The 22,158-nt window shown below is 43.2% G+C and overlaps 1 protein-coding gene across 1 annotated transcript in view; it reads right to left on the reverse strand.

The window, feature by feature from the left end:
• The window catches only part of CC2D1B (coiled-coil and C2 domain containing 1B), a 2,494,855-nt gene that overhangs the window by 219,389 nt on the left and 2,253,308 nt on the right, over window positions 1-22,158 (reverse strand). Inside the window, exon 20 of the mRNA XM_044085963.1 lies at window positions 8,977-9,028. Within this exon, the coding sequence (XP_043941898.1) occupies window positions 8,977-9,028 (52 nt within the window). The remainder of the gene's footprint in view (window positions 1-8,976; window positions 9,029-22,158) is intronic.

A 22,158-nucleotide genomic window follows, 5' to 3' on the forward strand; every position in this document is an offset into this window, starting at 1 on the left:
ATAAAGACTTTGGCCCCCGTGCTAGCTAAATATAACTCTGGGGTCACATTACTGTACAGAACACTTGACTCTGCAGCAAGAATAAGCATACCCCTTACTCAGAGGTTGCGCTTGTGACCACAGACTTAGTATATATTAGTCAGCAGGGGTGAGAGGGCTATAGATCCCATACAAATGCAGTTGCTTCACATTTTTTTTTGTTCTGCTAAGTTGGCAGATACAGAGAAATTAAGCTATTCCTATACTAACACTGGTACTCAAGACAAAGCATTTCTACTTGAAAGACATACAGCTAATAAGCACTGTTTCAGAAGAATGAGTCTAATAAAGTCAAAATATTGACAAAAGTACTTACTCTAGTTTTATTATAATAAGCATGACATTTTGGATCTAGGCCAGCATGGAATAGCACTATTTTCTACTTTTATCAACAGAGTATTTATTGTAATTACATTGCCAGTACTTGTAATGAAAATTAATTGCAATTTGAATGTCACGTTTACCTATTTGTGACTTCACTTTTTAACTAATGAAGATTCAGTACAACTGCAGAAATCAGTATTAAACTCATCAAGTTTAAATTTTAGCATTTAGTACTTTGACTGCAAAGTACACAATGTTATGTCATTAAGAAACACCTGCATGCTGAATGAATGATATAGCATGGGATGCCACTCCTGCAAAATGGACAACTTCCACTTGGTAAAGTCCTTTGGTCTGGAGGAATTTATCATCTCTCACATTCCTGCCAAGAAATTCAACAGGATTAAAATCTGGATTAACACCTAGAGTCTAGGTGGAAGTGGTTATTGCTGAAGTGTAGGGACATCTGTGGCTTGAACTGGGAAGGTTTCCACTACTATCAGATAGACCCAACATTATATTTAATGCCCTATATGTGAACTCCTGAAAGAGAGAGACCTTCTGGGATGCATTCTGCTGCAAGAAGGAGGTGCTCACAACAAGGTTGGATGGACTAACTATCACTACAAGATTCACTGACAAGGATTTGAACCAATATCCATGCCCACTTGGCGGTTCTAGAGATGCTAACACCTCACAGTCCACAACAATAACTGCATCTTCAGATATATGAAAGGTAAGTGAACATCATGGCAGCCATCATGGTCAAAAAACACCACAGGGTGAACCTGACAAAGTCCTCATGCTGGCAACTAAGGACATGACATCACTGACTCTGTATCTGGAAAGGACCCCCCCGAAGAATGCAACCATGGAAGTGCGTAGTAAAAATTTCTTAGATGGAGCTATAGGAAGCCACTCCTTCATAAAGGGAATACAATATTGTTTTTGCTCCTGCAAAGACTCTGCCAAAAATGCTAGTACCATGCTAAACATTTTGACAGCAAATAAGACAAACTGTGCCCATCAAAATTCAAGAAAACTCATAGATGGCCTCAAAAACAAATATGCAGAACGTTATTCATCATCATCACCATGCTTACTGGCATTATTCAAGTGCCATGAGCCAGCAAAGGCAAAATTTCCTTGAGAACCACCATCAACATCTTTGACACACCATATATGTTCATTAAACACAGGAACTAACTAATATGGCCCTCCTGAAGAAAGGAGTTTCAGCCTGAGGAATGGTACTGCAAGGTGTGAATGGTTGCAAAAGTCAGTGGACTTGGAATATCTTTGAATCTAAACATGATGAAGTCAAGAATGAGCTGGATGTCTTCAGGTATCTTTGGAGCAAAGAGAAGTTGAGGTAAAATCCTCTGCCTTATTCCAAAGGGGGGACAGTATCTACTGCCCCTTGACAAAGTCTGGATCAGTCCCAACAGCACACAGGAGATGGTTTACTGTCTGACTGCAGTCTCTTGACTAAATCAAGATTCTGCTAGTCTTTTACGAAGATCCTTGAAACTGAAGTAAATTCAAAGAAGCAACAACATGGTCAACATTAACTAATTATGACAGCAATTAGTGAGCTAGTCTCCTTGGTGCCTTGGCTGACACTGCTGAGAAACAGAAAATACTTGACGCTTCAAGGCCATCCTTAGTTTACAAGAAGTTTTCTTCTTGCAGGGGGGCTGGTGTCAAAACAAAGCTGGGAATCTGATGGTGGTCATAAGGGCCCGCAGTAACAATGATGGCTTACTCCCCTTTCAGGATGTCATTGATCAGCTCTTGCAAGGGCTGGCCAAACAGAACCTCCCACTGGAAAGGGCACTGAGAATGGCCAGTCTGACCTCCTGCCATTTGAAAGTCTAAACCATACATTCCAGAGTGAGAACATACCTTATGCTGCTACCTTTGCCACAGCACTTAGTAAAAATTACAGCAAGCACACAGCAGCCCATTGTGGAAGCTCAGGCTCTAAGGTAACCAAACACCTTTTCATTACCTGATCCACTAGGGAGGCCAAGAACATATGTGAACAAACCAAGTCCTAGCATGCAGACAGCATTTTCTGCACCACCATATCCAAAGCTTTGGGGTCCTTGCTACAGCACAAGGTTTGTGGTCTCAAATGAAGCAGTCCAATCTATGAAGGCTGCTCAATGTCTCCCTCCACTTAGCTGAAGACTTGCAGAGGCCATCTGCCTTCTTTGGAACCAACAGAGCAGTAATCATGTGCTTCCACACTGCAGAAATAGAATCCTTCATAACAAACTCAATGGAAGTTGGGAGAAAGATCAATGGCTCATTAAATTTCTTTCTCAGACTCTTACATATGTACTTCTGGGGTGTGTGTGGGGGGGATTAAGGAATGACTGCCTCAGGCCAGACTACAGTGTACTTCATAAATGTCAAGGATTCTGCTAAGGACAGATCATTTAGTGAGAATCTGTACAGAGGGCAGGTCAAACTTTTCTTTATAATCTAACAGATTAGTATTGATGACATCTGGGTCCTCTGTCTCCTCCCAAGAAGGAAAGGAGCAGGGAGACCCTTGCCTTGTTCAATTCCACACTAGGCTTAAACTTACATTGAAGCTATATTTATAGAGTATATCTTCAATGTAAGGGTACAGGCATGACTTGAAAGTTCTGCCCCAAGTCACCTGCTGGCATAAGACCATGCTCTTATGTCTATGATGACAGGGCCCACCACACTTCAAAAAACTTTCTGAAATGTACAGACTGAGCCACAGACCCTTCTGCATAAGGACCCAGTGGACCCTCTTCCATCTGGGCCATCAAGCAATATGGGACCAGGGACAGGCTTAGTAATGGGTCCTCAGTCCTGAATGCCACCACTGAGCCATGGCCAAGAAATCAGGGCCACTCTCTGGTAACAAGCTGGTCAGAGATCTATTCTGGCTTTCTGACAAGGCTAGAAATTGCCTATAACCTGTTATGCACCTCCTAACATGGTATCTATGGGAGCATACCTCTCAGACACCTAATTATCCATAGAAGTTGGGGAACTTTGTGAACCTTAGCCCTTGCTAGTCCCAGATGAAGAATCCAAATGTGGAGAGCAAGAAGCCATCTTGAAGAGACACTTGTCTCCAGGTGGGGTGGGTATAACCAATGTCCACTCTCCATTTCCTGTAATTGTGGATGGTGTGCTAGCACTGATCTAGGGCTGCAGAAGGGATATGAAAGCATTGGAATTTATGTATAGCATTGAAATGTATGTATAGTATTGTTTAAGTATTGTATTTTCTCTTTTTACCTGCTTGGAGCTTATCTCCCTGGGCCTCTACTGAAAATGGACATGTATCCAGCTAGACTAGCCCAGTCAACAAATGTAAAATAAATAAAGATATGCCTACCAGTTTCTGTGCTGTGCACTCAAAACTTCTGCCATTCTCCAGCAGGCAAGGCTGATCTAGGGCTGCAGAAGGGATATGAAAGCATTGAAATGTATGTATAGCATTGAAATGTATGTATAGTATTGTTTAAGTATTGTATTTTCTCTTTTTACCTGCTTGGAGCTTATCTCCCTGGGCCTCTACTGAAAATGGACATGTATCCAGCTAGACTAGCCCAGTCAACAAATGTAAAATAAATAAAAATATGCCTACCAGTTTCTGTGCTGTGCACTCAAAACTTCTGCCATTCTCCAGCAGGCAAGGCTGACCAGAAACTTCTCTCTCCAGGATCATTGGGTGGCCAGGTTGAGCACTGGCACTTAAATAAATTTATTTATTTATGTATTGACATTTGTTAACCGGGTTTGTCCAGCTAGGCCAGAGACCCATTTTCAGTGGAGACCAGAGGAGAAAGAATCCAGTTACAGACAGTTTAAAATACATAAAAGTTCAGTTTACAGTACATAAAATTTCAGTTTACAATACATAGAAGTTCACAGTGTAAGATACAAAAAATAGTAAGGTAGATCAGAGCAGTATATATATATATATATATATATATGTATATATATATATATATATATATATATATATATATATATATTTTTTTTTTTTTTTTTTAATTTTTGTGTTACATGTTCAGCAATAGAGCTGTCAGAACAATCCGTAAAAGTTGTAAATTGGAGGAGTAGTGTGTGTGTGTGTGTGTGTGTGTGTGTGTGTGTGTGTGTGTGTGTGTGTGTTAAGGAAGTAGTACTTTAAGAACAGTACAGGTGTGAGGTGTGAGAGATGAAAATACCTGTATAAGGTGGAAAGTGTAGTAAGAGGTAGAGTAAGATGCTAAGACAATATGAGGGAAAAATCGGAAAAGATTAGGATAAAGGATTATAGTGGAGTTAGGTAGGGTCATGACAGGTACATGTTTTGGTGTTAAGTAAGTGAAGTCTGAATTCATTTTTAAAGTGTATAGGGTGGGTAATGGAGTGTATGTGTGTTGGAAGTTTATTCCAAGCTTGGGATACAGAGGATATGTACAGCAGTTTAGTGACAGTTTTCTTAGGTTGATAAATGCCTAGACATTACTGGTTTGAGGTGCTGAGTACGTGAGTGGGAGTATAGGTGGATATTAAGGAGGAGAAAGCAGGGCAGGAGGATGGTTTGTATAGTATGGAGTGCGTGATTTGAAATTCTAAGGAGTTGTGGTAGTTCAAGTCATTGTACAGAATTAAGTGCAAAGTAATGGTGTGAGTTATAAGGGGAGTTTGTGACAAATCTTGCTATTTTGTGGTATGTATGTTGGAGGTTGGCCAGGTTAGTGGACTGAATGTTAGTTAGGACTGGGGCGGCACAGAGAAGGGAGCGAAGGAGAAAAGACTGCACCAAGGAGAGTCTAGCATTAGAGATTAAGAATTTTCTGTTGCGATAAAGCAAACACAGCTTTTGGTGATTTTTTTTTTTTATACTTTGGAGGATATGTAAGTTAAATTTAAGTTCGTCATCAATGATGGCACCTAGGAGCTTTGTGTGGGAGTCAGGCTGTATGATAGGGTTACTGGAGGATGTGATGACAAAGGTAGATTTAAGGTGAGAGTGAGAGAAAGAGGGAGGAATAGCAGGAGTTTGTTTTTTTGGGGTTTAGTAAGTTTAGTTGAGTAAATTATCAGAGAAACACTTTTCAATGGATAGAAAGGTATCCTGGGTAAGAGTGTGAAGGTCAGAGATATTGCTGGACATGCAGATAAGAGTTGAGTCATCAGTGTACTGAATTAGGGCAGATTGTTTGCAGGAAGTATGAAGTTCACTGATAAAGATGTTTAACAGGAGGGGACCCAAAATGGAAACTGAGGTACACCGGATGTCAATGGAAGGTTGGGTGAGCAGGAGGAGAGCCATTGAACAGATTGTTGTCTATGAGTTGGGTAGCTAGAGAAAAAGGCTAGGGTGGAAGCAGACAGACTGAGGTTAGTGAGTTTAGAGAGAAGTAAAGGATGAGACACAGTGTCAAAGGCTTTGGAGAGGTCGAGGAAAAGACAGGATATGAGTTGGTTATCATGGGCCTCATTTACAGTATCTGTAAATAACAGGAGGGCTGTAGCTGTCCTGTGGTTAGGCTGGAAGCCATGTTGAGGGGGTGTGAGAAGGTTTTTCTGGAGGAGATAGTTTAGAAGCTGTGTATGTATACATTTTTGGAGTATTTTAGAGAGAGAAGGGAGAGGATGGCAACTAGTCTAAAGTTAGATGGGTCGACTGAGTTTCCCCTTTTATGCAGGGGGATGGTGAAGAAAGTTTTCTAAATCTCTGGCACTGTTGCTTCCTGACTACATCTATTGATTAATATGGATATTGGGTAAGCTATGGATTCAGCAGCTGGTTTGAGGAAAGTAGGTGGGAGATTGTCAAAGGAGGGAGAGCAGGGGTTTAATCCTCAGTAGGAGTGATTTAATGTAGGAAGTAGAAACTGGTCAAGGTGAAAAGGTTATTGCTGTCAGGGTTGGGAGGGGTAGAGGGCAGGGCCGGCTTTGGTCAACTGGTACCCTAGGCAAAAGTCCTCCATGGCACCTTCCCACTCCACTTGCTGCCCCCATCCTGACATACCTACACCATCTAGATTACCCCGGGGATCACTTCTGTGTCTCTGCTGGACAGTGGCACAGGAAAATAACTTTCTTGAGTGGTGCAAGCTATGGAACCTTGCTGGCTAGGCTTATGCAGGCCCTTGGGCCGATAGTCTAGTACCTACCTATGAACCGGAAAAGCGCACCTGCTACAGCGGCATCCTAGTTGACCGCCTTTGTTGGCCTATTCCTAAGGCCGGCTATGGTAGAGGGGGGATTTGTGTTGGAGTTAGAGGGTGTAAGTTTCTGGACAGTATCAATGAAATGTCTACTGAGAAGGGTAGCAGTTTCTAGAGGAGTGTTATTTGGGAAAGGGGAGGGATTGGAAGGGCAAACTGGATGGAGAATTTTATTTAAGGTAGTCCAGAATTTCCCTGGATTGGATTTGCTGTTAATCTGGAGTGAGTTATAATAGGATTTTTTGTCCTTGTTAACATGTTTTTGACAAGGTTCTGAAGTTCTTTTCCTACCTCATACAATGAAAACATTGACAGCATGTGTCTTGTGTTATGATGTGGTGGCCACAACAGCACTTAGATGGTCCAACTGCTTTAGGCCTTAAACACAGGAATTTTTCTATTGCATAGGTTCATAGGTAAGGGTGATGTTGTCTGTCCTTTTGGGCCATCTGAAACCTGGCTAACTTCCCTTTTGTTGCTTGAATTAACATATCTCCATTTGGCGTTAGATTGGCCTAATCCATCCCATGGTTGATAATTACATATTACCCCTACTGAGAATAACTGGGATCATACCACAGATAATTTGAGGGGACACATGCATGAGATAAAGCATTTAGAAGCTACTTTTGTCCATTAGTATTTCAGGTGACAGGAATGATATTTGAACTACATAAGCAGAGGAAAAGAACTGAATGGTGAAGGGGCTAGGCATGTTCACCTAATGCAGTATCTGACCTCATCACATGTGCAGAAAAAGGCCATATACACCACCAGCAAAGAAGCTTGAAAGAAAACTAGTGCAACTGAAAGAAGACTGCAACTGAAGACCCAATGGGGGGTCATTAATGTCACATCACCTGTTTCCCACCCTGATACTTTCTGCCAGCTCCCTTGCAACATGTGCCTTTACTGTCTTTACCTCCTTTATTCACTTCTGTTTGCTACCCTGTAGTCCAGCTCCTACACCTCTCCATCCTCCACTCCCTCCCCTTGTATATCACTCGATTTTTACAGAACTGCTAAATATATATTCCAATGTAACTACATTAGCCTTCTCTTCATTTTCTCTCTTAGCTTGTTCCAAAAACATTTTACATAGCCGTACATTCCAGTCTTTACCTATTCCAACAATGTGTTAACCTCCTCATTTTTACTCCAGTCCCCTATGTCATCCATGACCCCTTATACCAGTCAAGCATAACTCTCACAGTACTTCCATGTCCTTGATTTTTAACTTTCTCAAAATCTAAACCATACAATAGAATGATCAGTACTGTCTAATGGTCTGTTCATTTATCTGGACATCTCTGATCCTCTGCACTTCAGTTAGGACCAGATCCAGAATTCCATCCTATATAGTCCTGCAGCAGCACACAGAACCCTTCATGGTCTGGGAGCTCAACCTACCCTTTGTTCCCGCTATACTTTGCAGCTCAGGATCTCCTACTATGCCCCTGCAAGGTCACAGATACCCTTGAGTATAGCCCTTCTTTTCTTATCCTGCTCCTGTATTCATTCCCCCAGTCACTCATTTCATCCCTTGGCAAGCTATGTGCCAAAAATACTGCACTCATTAATCACAACTTACCCTTATTCATTTACCTGAATTACAAGGGTACATAGATGGGTTCTGACCCCCACATGGTCATCACACCCTTCTTGATGTGGTGGTACTCTTTCTCTCTCTAACTTCACATTTGACACCCTCCTTTATACACCAACTCCTTTTATGGAAACAGGGCAGCTAGATCACTGTCAGAGATTTAGAAAAGAAGCAGAGCTAGGCCACTATGGAGAAACATTTACTAATAAAACAATAAAATGACATAGAAACAGCACAGGCATAAGAGGAAGAGCACTGGCAGTAATAGAGTATTTGATGAAAGGGAGGAGACTTCCTAGATGAATTTTAATTGGCTACTCTTTGCTTTGAAGGGGGTGGAGTTCTGGCAATAATGCATGATCTTATTTAGGCTCTATGAGTTGAAAACGCTTATCCCTGTTTTTATGCCATTTTATTAGTCAATAAATGTTTCTCTGTGGTGGCCTAGCTCTGCTTGTTTTCTAAATATTTTTGTTTGGTTGAGCAGCCTTTAGCAATCTGGAGTTTTTAAACATTTCTACAGTTTCACTGTCAGAGATATGGAAGAACAATTACAAAATGGCCCCAAATCATAGAAAAATACTCTGAACGTAAACCTTTTAGACAAACACATTGTTGTGAAGACTAAAGCTGGTATAATGTATTGTTTACAAGAAACATGCAGAACACTACACATCACTCATTTCACTGACTAGAGCAAGTGCCACTGCTAAAGATAATTCTAGTTCACATTGCACAGCAGACCTTACACAATGCTACATTATTTATTAATCTTATAAATCATACCTGGACAATTGGTACACTTAATAACATTAGTCTTATTCTTTTGTGCTTGCTCCTGTGGAAAAAAAATAAGCAGGTATGAAATAATGTATGTCAATTAAAGCAATCAATAACAACAAACAGATTTTCTGCTAGTACATATCAACCCTGCTTTTGACAAATAATAATCAATTTATAACATTAGATCAAGAGGAGCCATGTTGTCAGAATGATATTCTTCAAACAACATTATACTGAGTTCATCAAAAAAGCAACTGCAAGTGTGAGAAAGAGGCCTTTCCTTCATTAATTTATTCATTCATTAGTGTTTGATAATCTGGTGGGTTGGCTCATCCTTGCTCCCTTTTCAGTCCTGACCTGTGTGCAGTTGTACAAAAATTTGCAGTAATACAAACAATATTTATAATAATAATCAAATTGCTAACTGTCTTTCACATCAATGTACATGTTAAGAGAGTGCACGTAACTCTTCAAAGAAAGGCTGCCTAGCAAACATTTGCAAAGTTTGTAAGAACTGCTCAACAAACATTTACAGAACTTGTAAAACATTGTATACATCAGATGTGCACGTCAGAAAATGTGGGTATTTAAATGAGACTATAAAGAAACAAGCGCTTCTAATTTGAGTGCCTTTCATACTGGGTTATAAACAACATATGACTGTTGTATCTAAACTATGCATTTACAGTTCTGGTGTACTCTGAAGTAATCACAAAAAAGGCAGCTGCAGGAGACAGAGATTCCGGATGGTATTCATAGTCCTGGGTTCTCATGTGACCAAGGCCAAATGGTAAAGAGTGGCACTGCTCCTGTATACAAATATGAACAGTGCCAATTAACAGCGCTGACCATGCGAATGTGAAGGGCTATGCAAATTCACCCAGCAGCCTGTGGGCTGTCTGCAAATTCATAAAGAGGCTAAAAATTAATCTGAGTTTTTGTGAATGTAAAGTTTTGAGTGTAAACTTTTGGCTCTTTTCAAAATAAGAAAGTGAGCAAAGCCTTGTGCAAGCCTGCACACTGGCACTTAATGAAGGACAGTAGCACTCAGTGCAGCCATGTAGAAGTGAATTTAAAAAACATAAGATGTTATGTACTGAATGTATAGGTGTCCTAATGTGGACACTCTTTTTGGTGTTGGACTGATGGAAATGAGGGAGAGAAAAGGCAAGGAGTACACAAAGGAAAAACATCAAGAGGGTTGTGCTGGAGGATATGGGAGACAAAGGGTATTATATTTTGGTTGGGGATAGACCCCCACCCTCATTTTTTAAAAATTTTATATAAGAGGGAAGTTGGGGAAAGAGTAAGGGAAGATGGTGTAGAAGACAGGCTAAGGGAAGAGTCAAGCAATGAATGCAATGTAAAAGACAGACCAGACAGACAGCAACAATATGGTGGGCTAACACAAGACAAACAGATGGTGCACAGACACAAAAAGCTGAAGGTGAAGAGGTGATAATCATCTCACATCCTGATCCTGTGGATCTCAAATATTTCCACTGGTTGATGGAATTCCAGGAAAATCTGTAAGACTTCACAGTAACACTTTTGAATGTCAGAAACTTTTAGTTATGTACTTACCACAACTTTAGATGTTTGGGATCCATCTCGCCTACATTCTGTACTGATGGGTTTGGAGCCGATCCTCGGCTCCGACTCGGCACGCTATGCTATAGAGCAAAGTCTCTTATTGGCTGAGCTATTCTATATCCCAGGATGCACCACCACTACTTCCCCAGATCTTGTTTGTCCGCACTCATGCACACACACATAACTGTTTATATAACATTGCCAGATGTTTCAAGATGAAACAATAGTACTTGGACCGTCCGGTCTCTTCTGATCTCCAAGGCAGGGGGAAGGAGGGTGGGTTATTAGGAATGTAGGTGAGATGGATCCCAAACATCTAAAGTAATGGTAAGTACATAACTAAAAGATGTTATGTGATCCTATCTCGCCTACATTCTGTACTGATGGGACAGCGTCCCTAGCACCTGATTCCTGGGTGTCTCACTGGAAAACACTCCTGAGAACTGTGGAACCAAATGAAGCTCGCCCCCAAGATGCCACATCCAATTTGTAGTGGGAAATGAAGGTGTGCGGAGAAGACCACGTAGCCGCAGCACAAATGTCGCTAATGGCAAGCTTAGAATGGAATGCTATTGAAGTAGCCATAGCTCTTGTAGAGTGAGCTTTGACAGAGGTTGTAAGCTCTTTATTAGAAGAGGAATAAGCCTGACTAATACAGTCCCTGATCCACTTGGCAATAGTGACCTTTGTGACGGCTTTGCCCAATTTATTGTCCGAAAAGGACACAAACAATTGATCTGTTTTCCATATTTGTTGGGTCCTATCTAAATAAAATCGCAATTGCCTGTGAACATCCAATGTGTGGAAGATGTATTCTGCTTTGTTTGCGTACTTTGGGAAGAAAACTGGAAGTTCTAATGACTGTTGCAGGCAAAAACTGGAACAAACTTTAGGGACAAAGGATGGGTTAGGCCTGAGGGATACTCTATCTTTGTGAAAAACCAGGTACGGTGGTTTGACAGATAGAGCTTGAAGCTCTGAAACCCTTCTGGCTGAAGTAATCGTGACCAGAAAGGCAGTTTTCCAAGAAAGAAATTTCAAATCACAGGTTGCTGCCGGTTCGAAGGGGGAGGAGGTTAAGGCACGTAATACCACATCGAGATCCCACGGAGGAGCAGGATGAGAAATCGGAGGTCGTAAAAGCGCAGCACCTTTTTACACAATCTGTTGCTCATCAAAGGTGGGTTTATAGATTCATGAAAATTTTAAATAGCTGCCAATTGGACCTTGATGGTAGAGACTGAAGAACCTTGATTGAATAGGGAAGTTAGAAACTTCAGGACTTCTGACACCAGGACAGTGATGGGATCTAGACCCCGGAGTTGAGCCCAAATAGCAAATCTCTTCCATTTGCTAGTATACACTTTCCTAGTGGCAGACTTGTGGGCCGAGGATAAGATACGTATGACTTCCTGGTCTAAAGTATGATTTCTGACTATAGTCGGAAGAGGAGGAGCCAAGCTGTTAACTTCAAAGAGTGAAGGGACTGATGGAGTTGTCCCGACTGATGAATTAATAGGTCCGGGATTTGATCCAGGAACCATGGACTGTCCAGTGCATACTTCCGAAGATAGGGAAACCATACCTGACGAGGCCAGTAAGGGGCAACTAAAATCATTTTGCTCCCTAAGTGAGTCGCCTTTTGGATCACTCTGGGAAGGAGGGGAACCGGAGGGAAGGCGTATAGCAAGCCGGTGGGCCAAGGATGGGCTAAGGCGTCCATGGGAATCTCCCCCGGAGCTGGAGTGAGAGAGAAGAATTTTCTGCACTTCGCGTTCAGCGGGGTTGCGAAAAGGTCGCAACAAGGAGTTCCCCATCTGCTGAAGATCTGAGTTGCCACTGCATCGTTCAGAGACCACTCGTGAGGAGAGAATAGTTCTGCTTAGTCTGTCGGCTATCACGTTGGATCTCCCAGGGATATGAGTCGCTACCAGAAAACGTCTGGTCACCACTGCCCATTCCCAAACTCTCATGGCCTCTCTGCAAAGGGGGTAGGATCTGGTCCCTCCCTGCTTGTTCAGATACCAGACTACTGACATGTTGTCGGACTGAAAGGCAATTACGCCCTGAGGGAGGTAATCGTGGAGGGCTTGTAGAGATAGACGCACCGCCCTCATTTCTAGAATGTTGATGTGAAGGAGACTCTCGTCCGAATGCCAATTGCCTTGGACTGACCTGCCCAGGTAATGCCCCCCCCACCCCGTCTGGGAGGCGTCCGTCGTCAATGTGGCCGTAGGAGGAGGAGGAGGAACGAAGGGTCGTCCCTGATCCAGATTGGAGGACACCAGCCACCAGCGAAGGTCCCGTTTGCAGGTTTCCGTGATCCGTATGAGGTGACTGAGAGGGATATCCTGAAAGGACCACTGGGTTGATAGGAGCCACTGGAGAATTCTCATATGCAATCTTGCTAAGGGGACTAGGAGAACAGTGGCCGACATGGAGCCTAATAGCTGCAGGACCATCCTGGCTGGGGCTTTGGATTTGAGAAGCAAGGCTCGGACTTGAGCCTGTATAGTCTGTATCCTTTCTGTAGGAAGATAGACCCGCATTTGGTTTGAGTCTATCTCTACTCCGATGAACCTTATGCGCTGAGATGGCAGCAACACAGACTTTGGCCAATTGAAGGTGATTCCAAGGGAAGTGCCTAGTGATATGGTGGCTGCTAGGTTCTGCAATAGTAGATGCCTGGAGGTGGCAGTCAGGAGCCAGTCGTCCAGATACGGAAACACCTGGAATCCTAGACTCCTCAGGTGAGCAGTCACGACCGCCAAACATTTGGTGAACACCCTGGGGGCTGTGGTGAGACCAAAGGGCAGTGCGCAGAACTGAAAATGACTGTCTCCCAGGCTGAAGCGCAAATGTCTCCTGGACGCCTGATCTATCAGGATGTGATAATAGGCGTCCTTGAGATCTATGGAGCACATCCAAACACCTTTCTCCAGCAATGGGAGAATGGATTGTAAGGTGACCATTGAACTTGGATTCTTGACTGAGCGATTTAGGTTGCTGAGATCCAAAATGGGCCTCAAGTCCCGGTCTTTATGGCACCAAAAGAATCTTGAGTAAGTCCCTAATCCGATCTGGTCTGCGGGGACCGGTTGGATGACTCCTTTTTGAAGCAGCTTTGAGATTTCGAAGGCTGCGATTTCCCGTTGACTGGGTGGCGGGTCCGGGATTTTCCTGGACGGCGGAGGGGGGTGTGAAAAGGGGATGGCGTAACCTCCGGCGATGATTCGAAGCACCCATCGGTCCTGAGTGATACCCTCCCAGGCTTTTAGGTGCCTCGAAAAACGACCCCCGACTGGCTCTGGAGCTGCACAGTCAGGCAATCCTTCAGGGATTGTGGAAGGCTGAAGAGCCACGAAAGGACTCGCGGTCTCCAGTGTTGCGGGGGCCTCTGCCGCCTCTGGGACGGCGTCTTCCAGAAAAATTTCCCCCTCCTCTGCTTCTAGAAAGGGGATCGTCCTGCTGCGAGAGATAAGACTTCTGGGATTTACAGAACCACATTTTCCCTCCTCTTTTAGCCTTGGGGTAAGGCCGAAAGGGAGTGGAAAACCGTGCCCCTACAGGAGTCAAAGTCTTACCATCTTGCTCACAGCGGGTCAATGTGTCCTTTACCTTGGGTCCAAACAAAGAGGACCCATCAAAGGGAGCGTCGGCAAAGGAAGACTTAAAGGCTTCCGCAAAATGACACAGGCAGAGCCAGGCTTGCCTCCGTAGAGCAACACCCGTACCCGCCGCTCTACTCGCCCCCTCGGCTGCATATGAAATGAGCCTCATGGACGAGTTTGATATCGATGACAGAGTAGCCAACTGAGAGCCAACCGTCTGGGCCAGCTGCTCAGGTAGGTTACCCAAGAGGGTATCTGAAAGCTCCTTGATCAGATCCCTCTGAAATCTAGTGAAGTGCGTCAAATAGTTCAGGGACCTTAAGGTAAAGGCCGCTGACCTGAGGGTGCGCTTCCCGTACCGGTCCATGCTCCTAGACTCCTTATTAGGAGGATGGATGGACGTCGAAGCCTCTGCTACAGCTTGTTGGGTAGCAGATGCCACCACCAGGGCATCTACAGCCACACCTTTGGTCAGAAACTCCTTCTCTGGGGGTGCTGATAAGAATTTGTTTGGGCGAGCCGGCACCGGTTCCACAGAGTCTGGATGCTCCCATGCCCTTCAACAGATCAAATCTAGGAGCTCGTCGAAGGGTGGAGACACCCAGGAGGCGGAGGGCTGAGCCCCGAAGGCCTTGAGGAACACCGACTCATCAGCGGAAGGGGGTTTGGAATGCCAGCCGCCTCGTTGTTTGAGGGCTTCCAAGATGTCTGCAAAGGAGACATCATCCGAGGACGACTTAGGGGACCCCTCCGCATCATCATGATCGGTGTCCGACGTGAGAGACTCATCGGGGGAGCCGACGTGCTTCCTCTTGCACAGTCTTTTCCTTGGGGGTTCTTCCGAAGAAGCTTCAGAGGGACCTCCAGGAGGGGGGGAAACCCCACTGGGGGTGACCTCAGGCCCCGGGGCTCCGCTGTCTAGCGACAGGGGGACTACAAAAGACCCAGTTTCCGTGTGTAGGGAAGGTGCCGGTGAGACCGTGGAGGTAGCCAAAGAAGATTTGGCCAAAGCACTCCTTATGGCCCTGAAGGCCGGACCGCCAGAGTCCTGGGAAGGTCCAACCCCGGGGGCCACAACAGTAGACGGCACCCCCGCAGCCGACGCACCGAGAGGAAGGCTCGGAACCGAAAACATCGGTCCCGAAGCGTCCCCCCCGGGGCCGACCGAGGAGGTCCGTGTACCGAACTCCGACTCGAAAGCCGGGGTTGGAGTAAGGGTCGGAGCCGACCAGAAAACCTCCATCGGCTCCACCAGCACCGGCTCCAATGGTGCCGAGGCTGTTGGAGGAGGAACCAGAACTACAGGGTGGGCCATCGGCTCCGAAGCCGATTGGGCTGGAGCCGAAACTAATTTCTGGAATACAGGAGACTGAAACAGTCTTTGGAGCACCCTGTCGATGTCCGAATCTGACATCTTGGAAGATCGGGAGGAGACCGACCGGGTCTGAGCAGACTTCTCCATCGGCTCCGAAGGACTGGGGGACCGGCTCCGAATAGACTCGATCAATATCGGTGCCGAGGGAGATTCCATAGCAATTTCCCTCGGTGCCAAAGAGGGCTTCGGCGCCGAAGGGGAAGAGTCTGAGCCGGCAACCCTCATCGGCTCCAAAATCAGTGGAGCCGATGAAGGTGACCCGCCTCTCGAAGCCCCAGCCATCGGCTCCGAAACCAGAGGAGTCGAGGCTGGAGGCATCGAGGCAGACCGTTCCGCCCTCGGCTCCGAAGTCCGTGGAGCCAATGGAGAAGCCTGCCTAGATTTCTTAGTGGTCGGTTCCGACGGGCTGGTCGGAGCCGACAATTTCTTTTTCTTAGCTGGAGAGGAAGAGGAAGATAAGGCCTCTTCAAAGGAGGGTTTGATAAGCCCTTTTAAGATCAATTTATTCTTCCTCTCTTGGAGGACCCTAGAGGAAAAAGCGTGACACATGCTGCAAGACTCCTGAAGGTGTTTGGCGCCTAAGCAGTACACGCATAAGGAGTGATCGTCCGTGATGGACATTTTGTAGTTGCATCTCGTGCATTTCTTAAATCCTGAGGGTCTATGCTCCTTAGACATAATGTTTGTAGACTACTCACTATATCAGAGAAAAACACAATGTATGTAACTCAGCACAAATGATTTACACAACAATAAAAAACTTTTTTTTTTTTTTTTAAACGAGAGGCGAAAGCCCAAGAAACTTAAACAAATAACAAATACACCAAAAGGAGGGCCAAGAACCCTCTAACTAAAACAGGTACTTGACCTCTCCGAAACAACAAGAAGACTCACTAAAGAACGAGGGGAAGGCCCCTCTAACTTAAACGGAAACCTTTCCCTGTCCAGTCACAAAAATTTACCACAAAATATGCACAAAAACACAATTATACACAACGATAGCTGTTAAAACAGCTTTTGGGTAAAGATTAAAGAATTTCCTGACAGAAAAACTCTCAGAAAAAAAGCACTTAGCTCAGCCAAGTTCGAGACCACGTCCTAGCTTGTAAGCGGCAAACGAGATCTGGGGAAGTAGTGGTGGTGCATCCTGGGATATAGAATAGCTCAGCCAATAAGAGACTTCGCTCTATAGCATAGCGTGCCGAGTCGGAGCCGAGGATCGGCTCCGAACCCATCAGTACAGAATGTAGGCGAGATAGGATCACATAACATCCTAGGAACAATCCCACTTAAAAGTTTTCCATCATATGAACTACAGTATCTTCAAAGGACAATTCCTCCACAGGGAAATAGAGGGAAAGTGAATCATCCTCTTCAGATCCTAAGGTAAAATAAGAGTGTATTTGAGAAAAATACACCAATGACTCCACTCCAGAGTATAAATTCAGCTCTTCTTCAAAGGAAGCAGATTACCAAGGACATTTGGAAGGAGTAGAAGCTCAAGCAACTGAAGCAAGAACAGATGATCTGTGAATGGGTTTTAGGTCCATAAAGGCAATGAAAAGCCCTGAGTAAATTCCTGACATTTCTTGTGTGGATCCTTAGCCACAGGGGTAACATGCCTTGTCTTCCACTTCTTTTTTAAAGGAACATCAGCCTTAACAAATCTCGGAAGTTCAGACCCCTGCCTAGATTCAACAAGAGTACCAGGTACCTCTTCCCTAACAAGTATTTGGGGAATCCCCTAGGCCCCTTTGGTATAGTCAGCTGCAGATCCCCTTCCACATCTTAGCAGACATAGGAACACCCTCGAAGGATGTGAGGGTAGGTAGCCCCATGTCAGCCTCTAACTGGGTCATGACAGAAGGAGCTGACACAGGTACCAAATGGTCCTCTGGTTCTTCATCCAACCTGGTGGAGATGTGTGGCGTAGGATGAACAGCCATAAGATTAGTGTGCACCTTTTTGGCTTTTTCATAAGTGGTAGCTGAAAGTTGAGGTGGTCAGATTCAGAGTCCGTGGTACTCTGAGCTAACAATTTCAGATGCACTTGTTGTGGGTGTGGTTATCAATTGTTCTAACTGGTACAATAAGAATATTATTAAAAAAACAACAATTATCTTTTAAAAAAACAACACTTAAGCAGTCTAGAGAAACATCTGACAATCAAATTAAACAAGGGTTTGAAAATGACTAGAGAATATAAGCATTATTGAAATAATTGATTTGCCGACATTCTTTTTTATAAAAAACAGTAAAAATCGAATGCATCTGACTAGGTGCTGTGATGCTTTCGTAAAGACTTGATAAGATCTGCCATAATTATTTAAAAAAAAACTGACTGTTGTACTTCATCCTTTAACTACATTTATTTCGAAAGGGCATGTTAACTCATGGTTAAGGCTTGAAATTTATCATTCTTATGCTGTCCTAAAGGGGGTGCTGCTTAGCTTCCATGACCAAATATACGGTTAGAAAGTAACTGTTCTCATACTGTCTTAAAGGGGGACTGTTTAGCTTCGGTGGTCTAGTATAAGATTTGAAATTAATTGTTCCCATACTGTCTTAAAGGGGGTGCTGCTTAGCTTCGCTGGTCAAGTATAAAATTTAAAACAATTTAAAGTGATCATAAAGTACTGAAATTAAATTAAATTAAATGTCATATTAAAAGGGGCCAGATCCAAAAGTAGGAAATCGGTGCGCTGAGTGCAGGTGGTAGGCATAATTCAAAATAACCTGTGAAAAAACACCAAAAGAGATTAACCTTGCAGCTTGAAAAAAAGAGGATAAATACGAAACAATATAATAATACAGCAGGTTAAAGTCCAGGTCTTTATAAATGAGTTCTACTGGTTACCTTTTGAAAAAAAAGAGTTAATTTGTATTTCTTGTGGTCCAGCTTGCGAAGGTTAAGGATGGGGTTAATGATTCAGTAGTGTTAGTGTTGAGTAATGGGTCTTTTCGGGCTTGAAGGTTAATTTGCCAGCATAGTTCTTTTTTCTCTAATAGGTCATTAACATTGTCATTATGGGGGAGTCTTCTACTTTGTCCAAGATGTGAAAGAAAAAGAAGTTGTGTCCCTTTTCATTTCTGGCACGTACTGCTACAGGTTTGGCACGGCCGAAGTGTTAGATGTCATGGGCATGCCTAGTAACCTTGGTTTTGAGTTTGTTGATGGTCTTTCCCATGTAAAATATACGACAATTCAAACATTGTGCCCTGCAGACTACTTTTTCAGAGTTACAATCGCCCAGTACATGCAATGAAAACTTCTTGCGGTTGTTATGGCAAAAAAGGTGTTTTTTTTTTTTGCTCATGAAGGAACACTAGGTACAAGGGGGGTTGCTGCAGGCAAATGTTCCTCCATTTGGGTCAATGTAGGTTGCTGGTGTTCCATAAAGTCTCTAATGTTGTGGCCTCTTTTTAAAGTGAATTTTGGTTGCTGCAGAAAAATTCTGGTGAGGGATCTGTTTTCTGTGAAAGAAAGTGAGTAAGAAAAAGCAAACTCAGATCCCAGTCTTTTTGGTTCATGGGTTTAGCAATAATGCCACTTAGGTCTCTACTGGGGTTGTCATTAGACAGCAAGGATCCTGGATGCCCTTCCATTTTGAGTTTGATGATCGGATCAAAGATATTAGTGACAACATTCTTTGTGTAGCCCCTGGCAAGGAAGTCTCTCTCCAAATATTGGATGTTCTTGGTGAACTTTTCAAGCTCTTTGGAAATGCTTGCAATCCTTAAACTTTGTGATTTAACCACATTTCTATTGAATTTGTGTGGGTGCATGCTCCAATAGTGTAGAAGCAGATTTGCAGTAAAGGTTGTTGGACTCACTCTCCAAGATTTTTATTAATGGTGAGGTCTAGAAAATCAGTGCTTTTTTGGCTGTGCTTAATCGTGAAATTTAGAAAGTTGGTTGACTTTCTGATGTGTTTAAAAAATTTTGAAGCTGTTCCTGATCACCATTCCAGACAATAAAAATAATATCATCTATAAAGCAAAATTAACAAGCCATCTCTTGGTAGTAGGCAGAACTATAGACATGTTCAGTCTCCCATTTTCGCATGGCGATAGAAACCACTCAAAAATACCCTTCACAGATAAAGAGCTACAAGTACTGAAGAAGGGCCTCACCTAAACAGCTTAGAGGCACAAATCTTTTCACTGAGCCACCACTTAAAGGAAAAGGAAGTGCAATGCAAAAAAAACAATGGCACTGTTGGATCTGAGGGACACTTTGGATCCAAAGAACATTACACTGCTCAGCAGCTCCAGATTCGAAGTGATCGGATCCGAGAATTGTTCAGCTTTGTCTTGTTGAAAATCTATTAGCTGAATCCTATGCCTAGGATCCAAAGGAGTTAAGTAACACAATAGATTAGATCCAAAGGGGAAAAGCAGGATCTGAAAATATTTCTTTTAATCTGAGGAGGTAGCCAAAACTCTCTGCCTCAAGAGGAAGATCCAGTCAATTGGATCCAAGGCCTTAGGATCTGATGAATATGGCAGATAACTGGATAACTTCTCAAAGACTGAACCTATCAGATCCAAAAAGGAAATGGGATCTGGAGGAGGGGGTTCCAGATCCGAGGAATGGGATCTGAACTCTTCATTAACAGTTCTGTTGTTTTTTTTTTAAGGGGGTTTGAACTCCTAAAAGGTACCACTGAGAAGGACTGAAAGATTACACGTGAGCCAGTCAATAATCCTCATGACAACCACACCAACAAAGAAGAACTGTCTTGCATCAACATGAAACTCTGCAAACAAAGGTCCAACAACATTTTTTTGATCTTCACCTTTAAAGTATGTCTGACTAAGGGCTTAAGAAAAAGGACACCTCTTGCACAAAAAACGGATAGCAGGCTCCTAGACCAGGAAGATGTCACAGATAGCAAAAGAGATTTCCATCCCTTGACAGAGCTGAACAGAAAAAAAACTCTTGTTGTAGGTCAGGAAAGCCACCACTGCAGCCTGAAGCACATCACTCTACTATAAAGGACCAAAGCAATTAATCTTTGAGACAACAGACAGCAGTTTGCTAGACTGGGAAGATGCTGCAGACAAATTTTAAATATTGCTCCTATAAACTTAAAAAGTTGCTAGAATAAAAGGTCTTGTGTTGCGATGCATTTTCTGAAGGATATGAGGTCTTCTGCTCACAACTTTTATGAGGAACAGATTAAAATTAGGAGGTAAACATCTGGACATTCTGCAAAAATCTGGATAGGTGAGAGGTATGGCAGCAGACAAATAAACACTTCCACACTGGGACAGAGCCGAGCAGGGGAAGCACTTACTGCGGGAAAGCAATGCAAACACTGTCACCTAAAAACACACCACACTACTAAAAAGGAGCCAAGTAATAAAAATAATAAAACCCTGGGACAATGTAAAACAGGGTTCCAGATCGGGAAGACGCTGTAGACTGATAAATATCTCTAACCTGGACAGAGCCATTAACACTTTGAAAGAAGGAGCCTTCAACCAGAAAGTAAACCCAGAGACTGTAGATTGCAGCAGGTGGGGATAGAAAAAACAACAAAAGAGGAAAAACAGCTAAATAAAAACCACAGGCGGCTACTGAGGGAGGAAAAAACAGTAATAAATGACAGCTTAAAATAAACAACTTTAGACAAATAAAGTTCCTTACTGCTCGAGATTTAAGAAAAAGCCATCTGAGGAGATAGGGACAGTGTGGTGCATTATAAGAAGAGGGAAGAGCTCGAGATTGGGATCCCACATTTAAAAAATGCGACCAAGCCAGATGTGAGGATTGGATCCGAGACCCACAGGTGAGGAAAAATGAAAAGGACAACATCAGATCATGCTACTTGGACATCAGTAAATACTAAGGCTTTACTTTTCCCTACTACTAACCACTATAAATGATTTTGGCATTCATTCAGTGTATCTGCATACTTAAAAAAAATTAAAAAACCCCTACAAATTGACAACTATCTATTTAAATGCACATACAAATATTAATATTAGTGCAGTCAGTCATACATACACTTGTATTGTGTTTACCTATTAATAAATGTACACTTATAACAATTTGTTTACATCAACCTTTTTACATTACAGGAAAAAAGAAAAAATAGTTATGTAGAAGTCTGGCCTTCTATCCTGCACCTGAGCTACCCACCGGGGTCAAATGGTTCCCTCTCTGCCTATGCAGACCATTATACCTGTGCCAACATTTTGCCCAGAACAGGGCATCTGTCTCAAGGATGACAGGTGTTCCCACAACTCATGTCAGATGTCTACTTTCTTCTATTAGTTTTTCTGCATTTATCACTCCTGCAGTAGGTAGAGAAGGACCAAAATGGGTCACAATCCAGGGTAAATACATATTTCACCCTATGAATTACCAGTGATAAAGTGAATGTTAAGTGCAGGTCAGTAGATAAGAGGGTGCAAACCACAAGCTCTGTGGCATGACATCAGCATGGCCAACCCATGAAACTATATGGGTTAATACCTATGAAACCAATCTGTCAAAATTGATTTATTAATGGATGGAGTAAAGTCACTTTGACTTGTTCTTTTTTTTGTTCATTGGTATTACTACTTTATTTATGGAAAAGGAAAACTTTCAGCAGT

This window comes from Protopterus annectens, chromosome 10.part0 (genome assembly GCF_019279795.1).
Source record: "Protopterus annectens isolate FY-2018-M chromosome 10.part0, PAN1.0, whole genome shotgun sequence".
Lineage (NCBI taxonomy): Eukaryota > Metazoa > Chordata > Ceratodontiformes > Protopteridae > Protopterus > Protopterus annectens.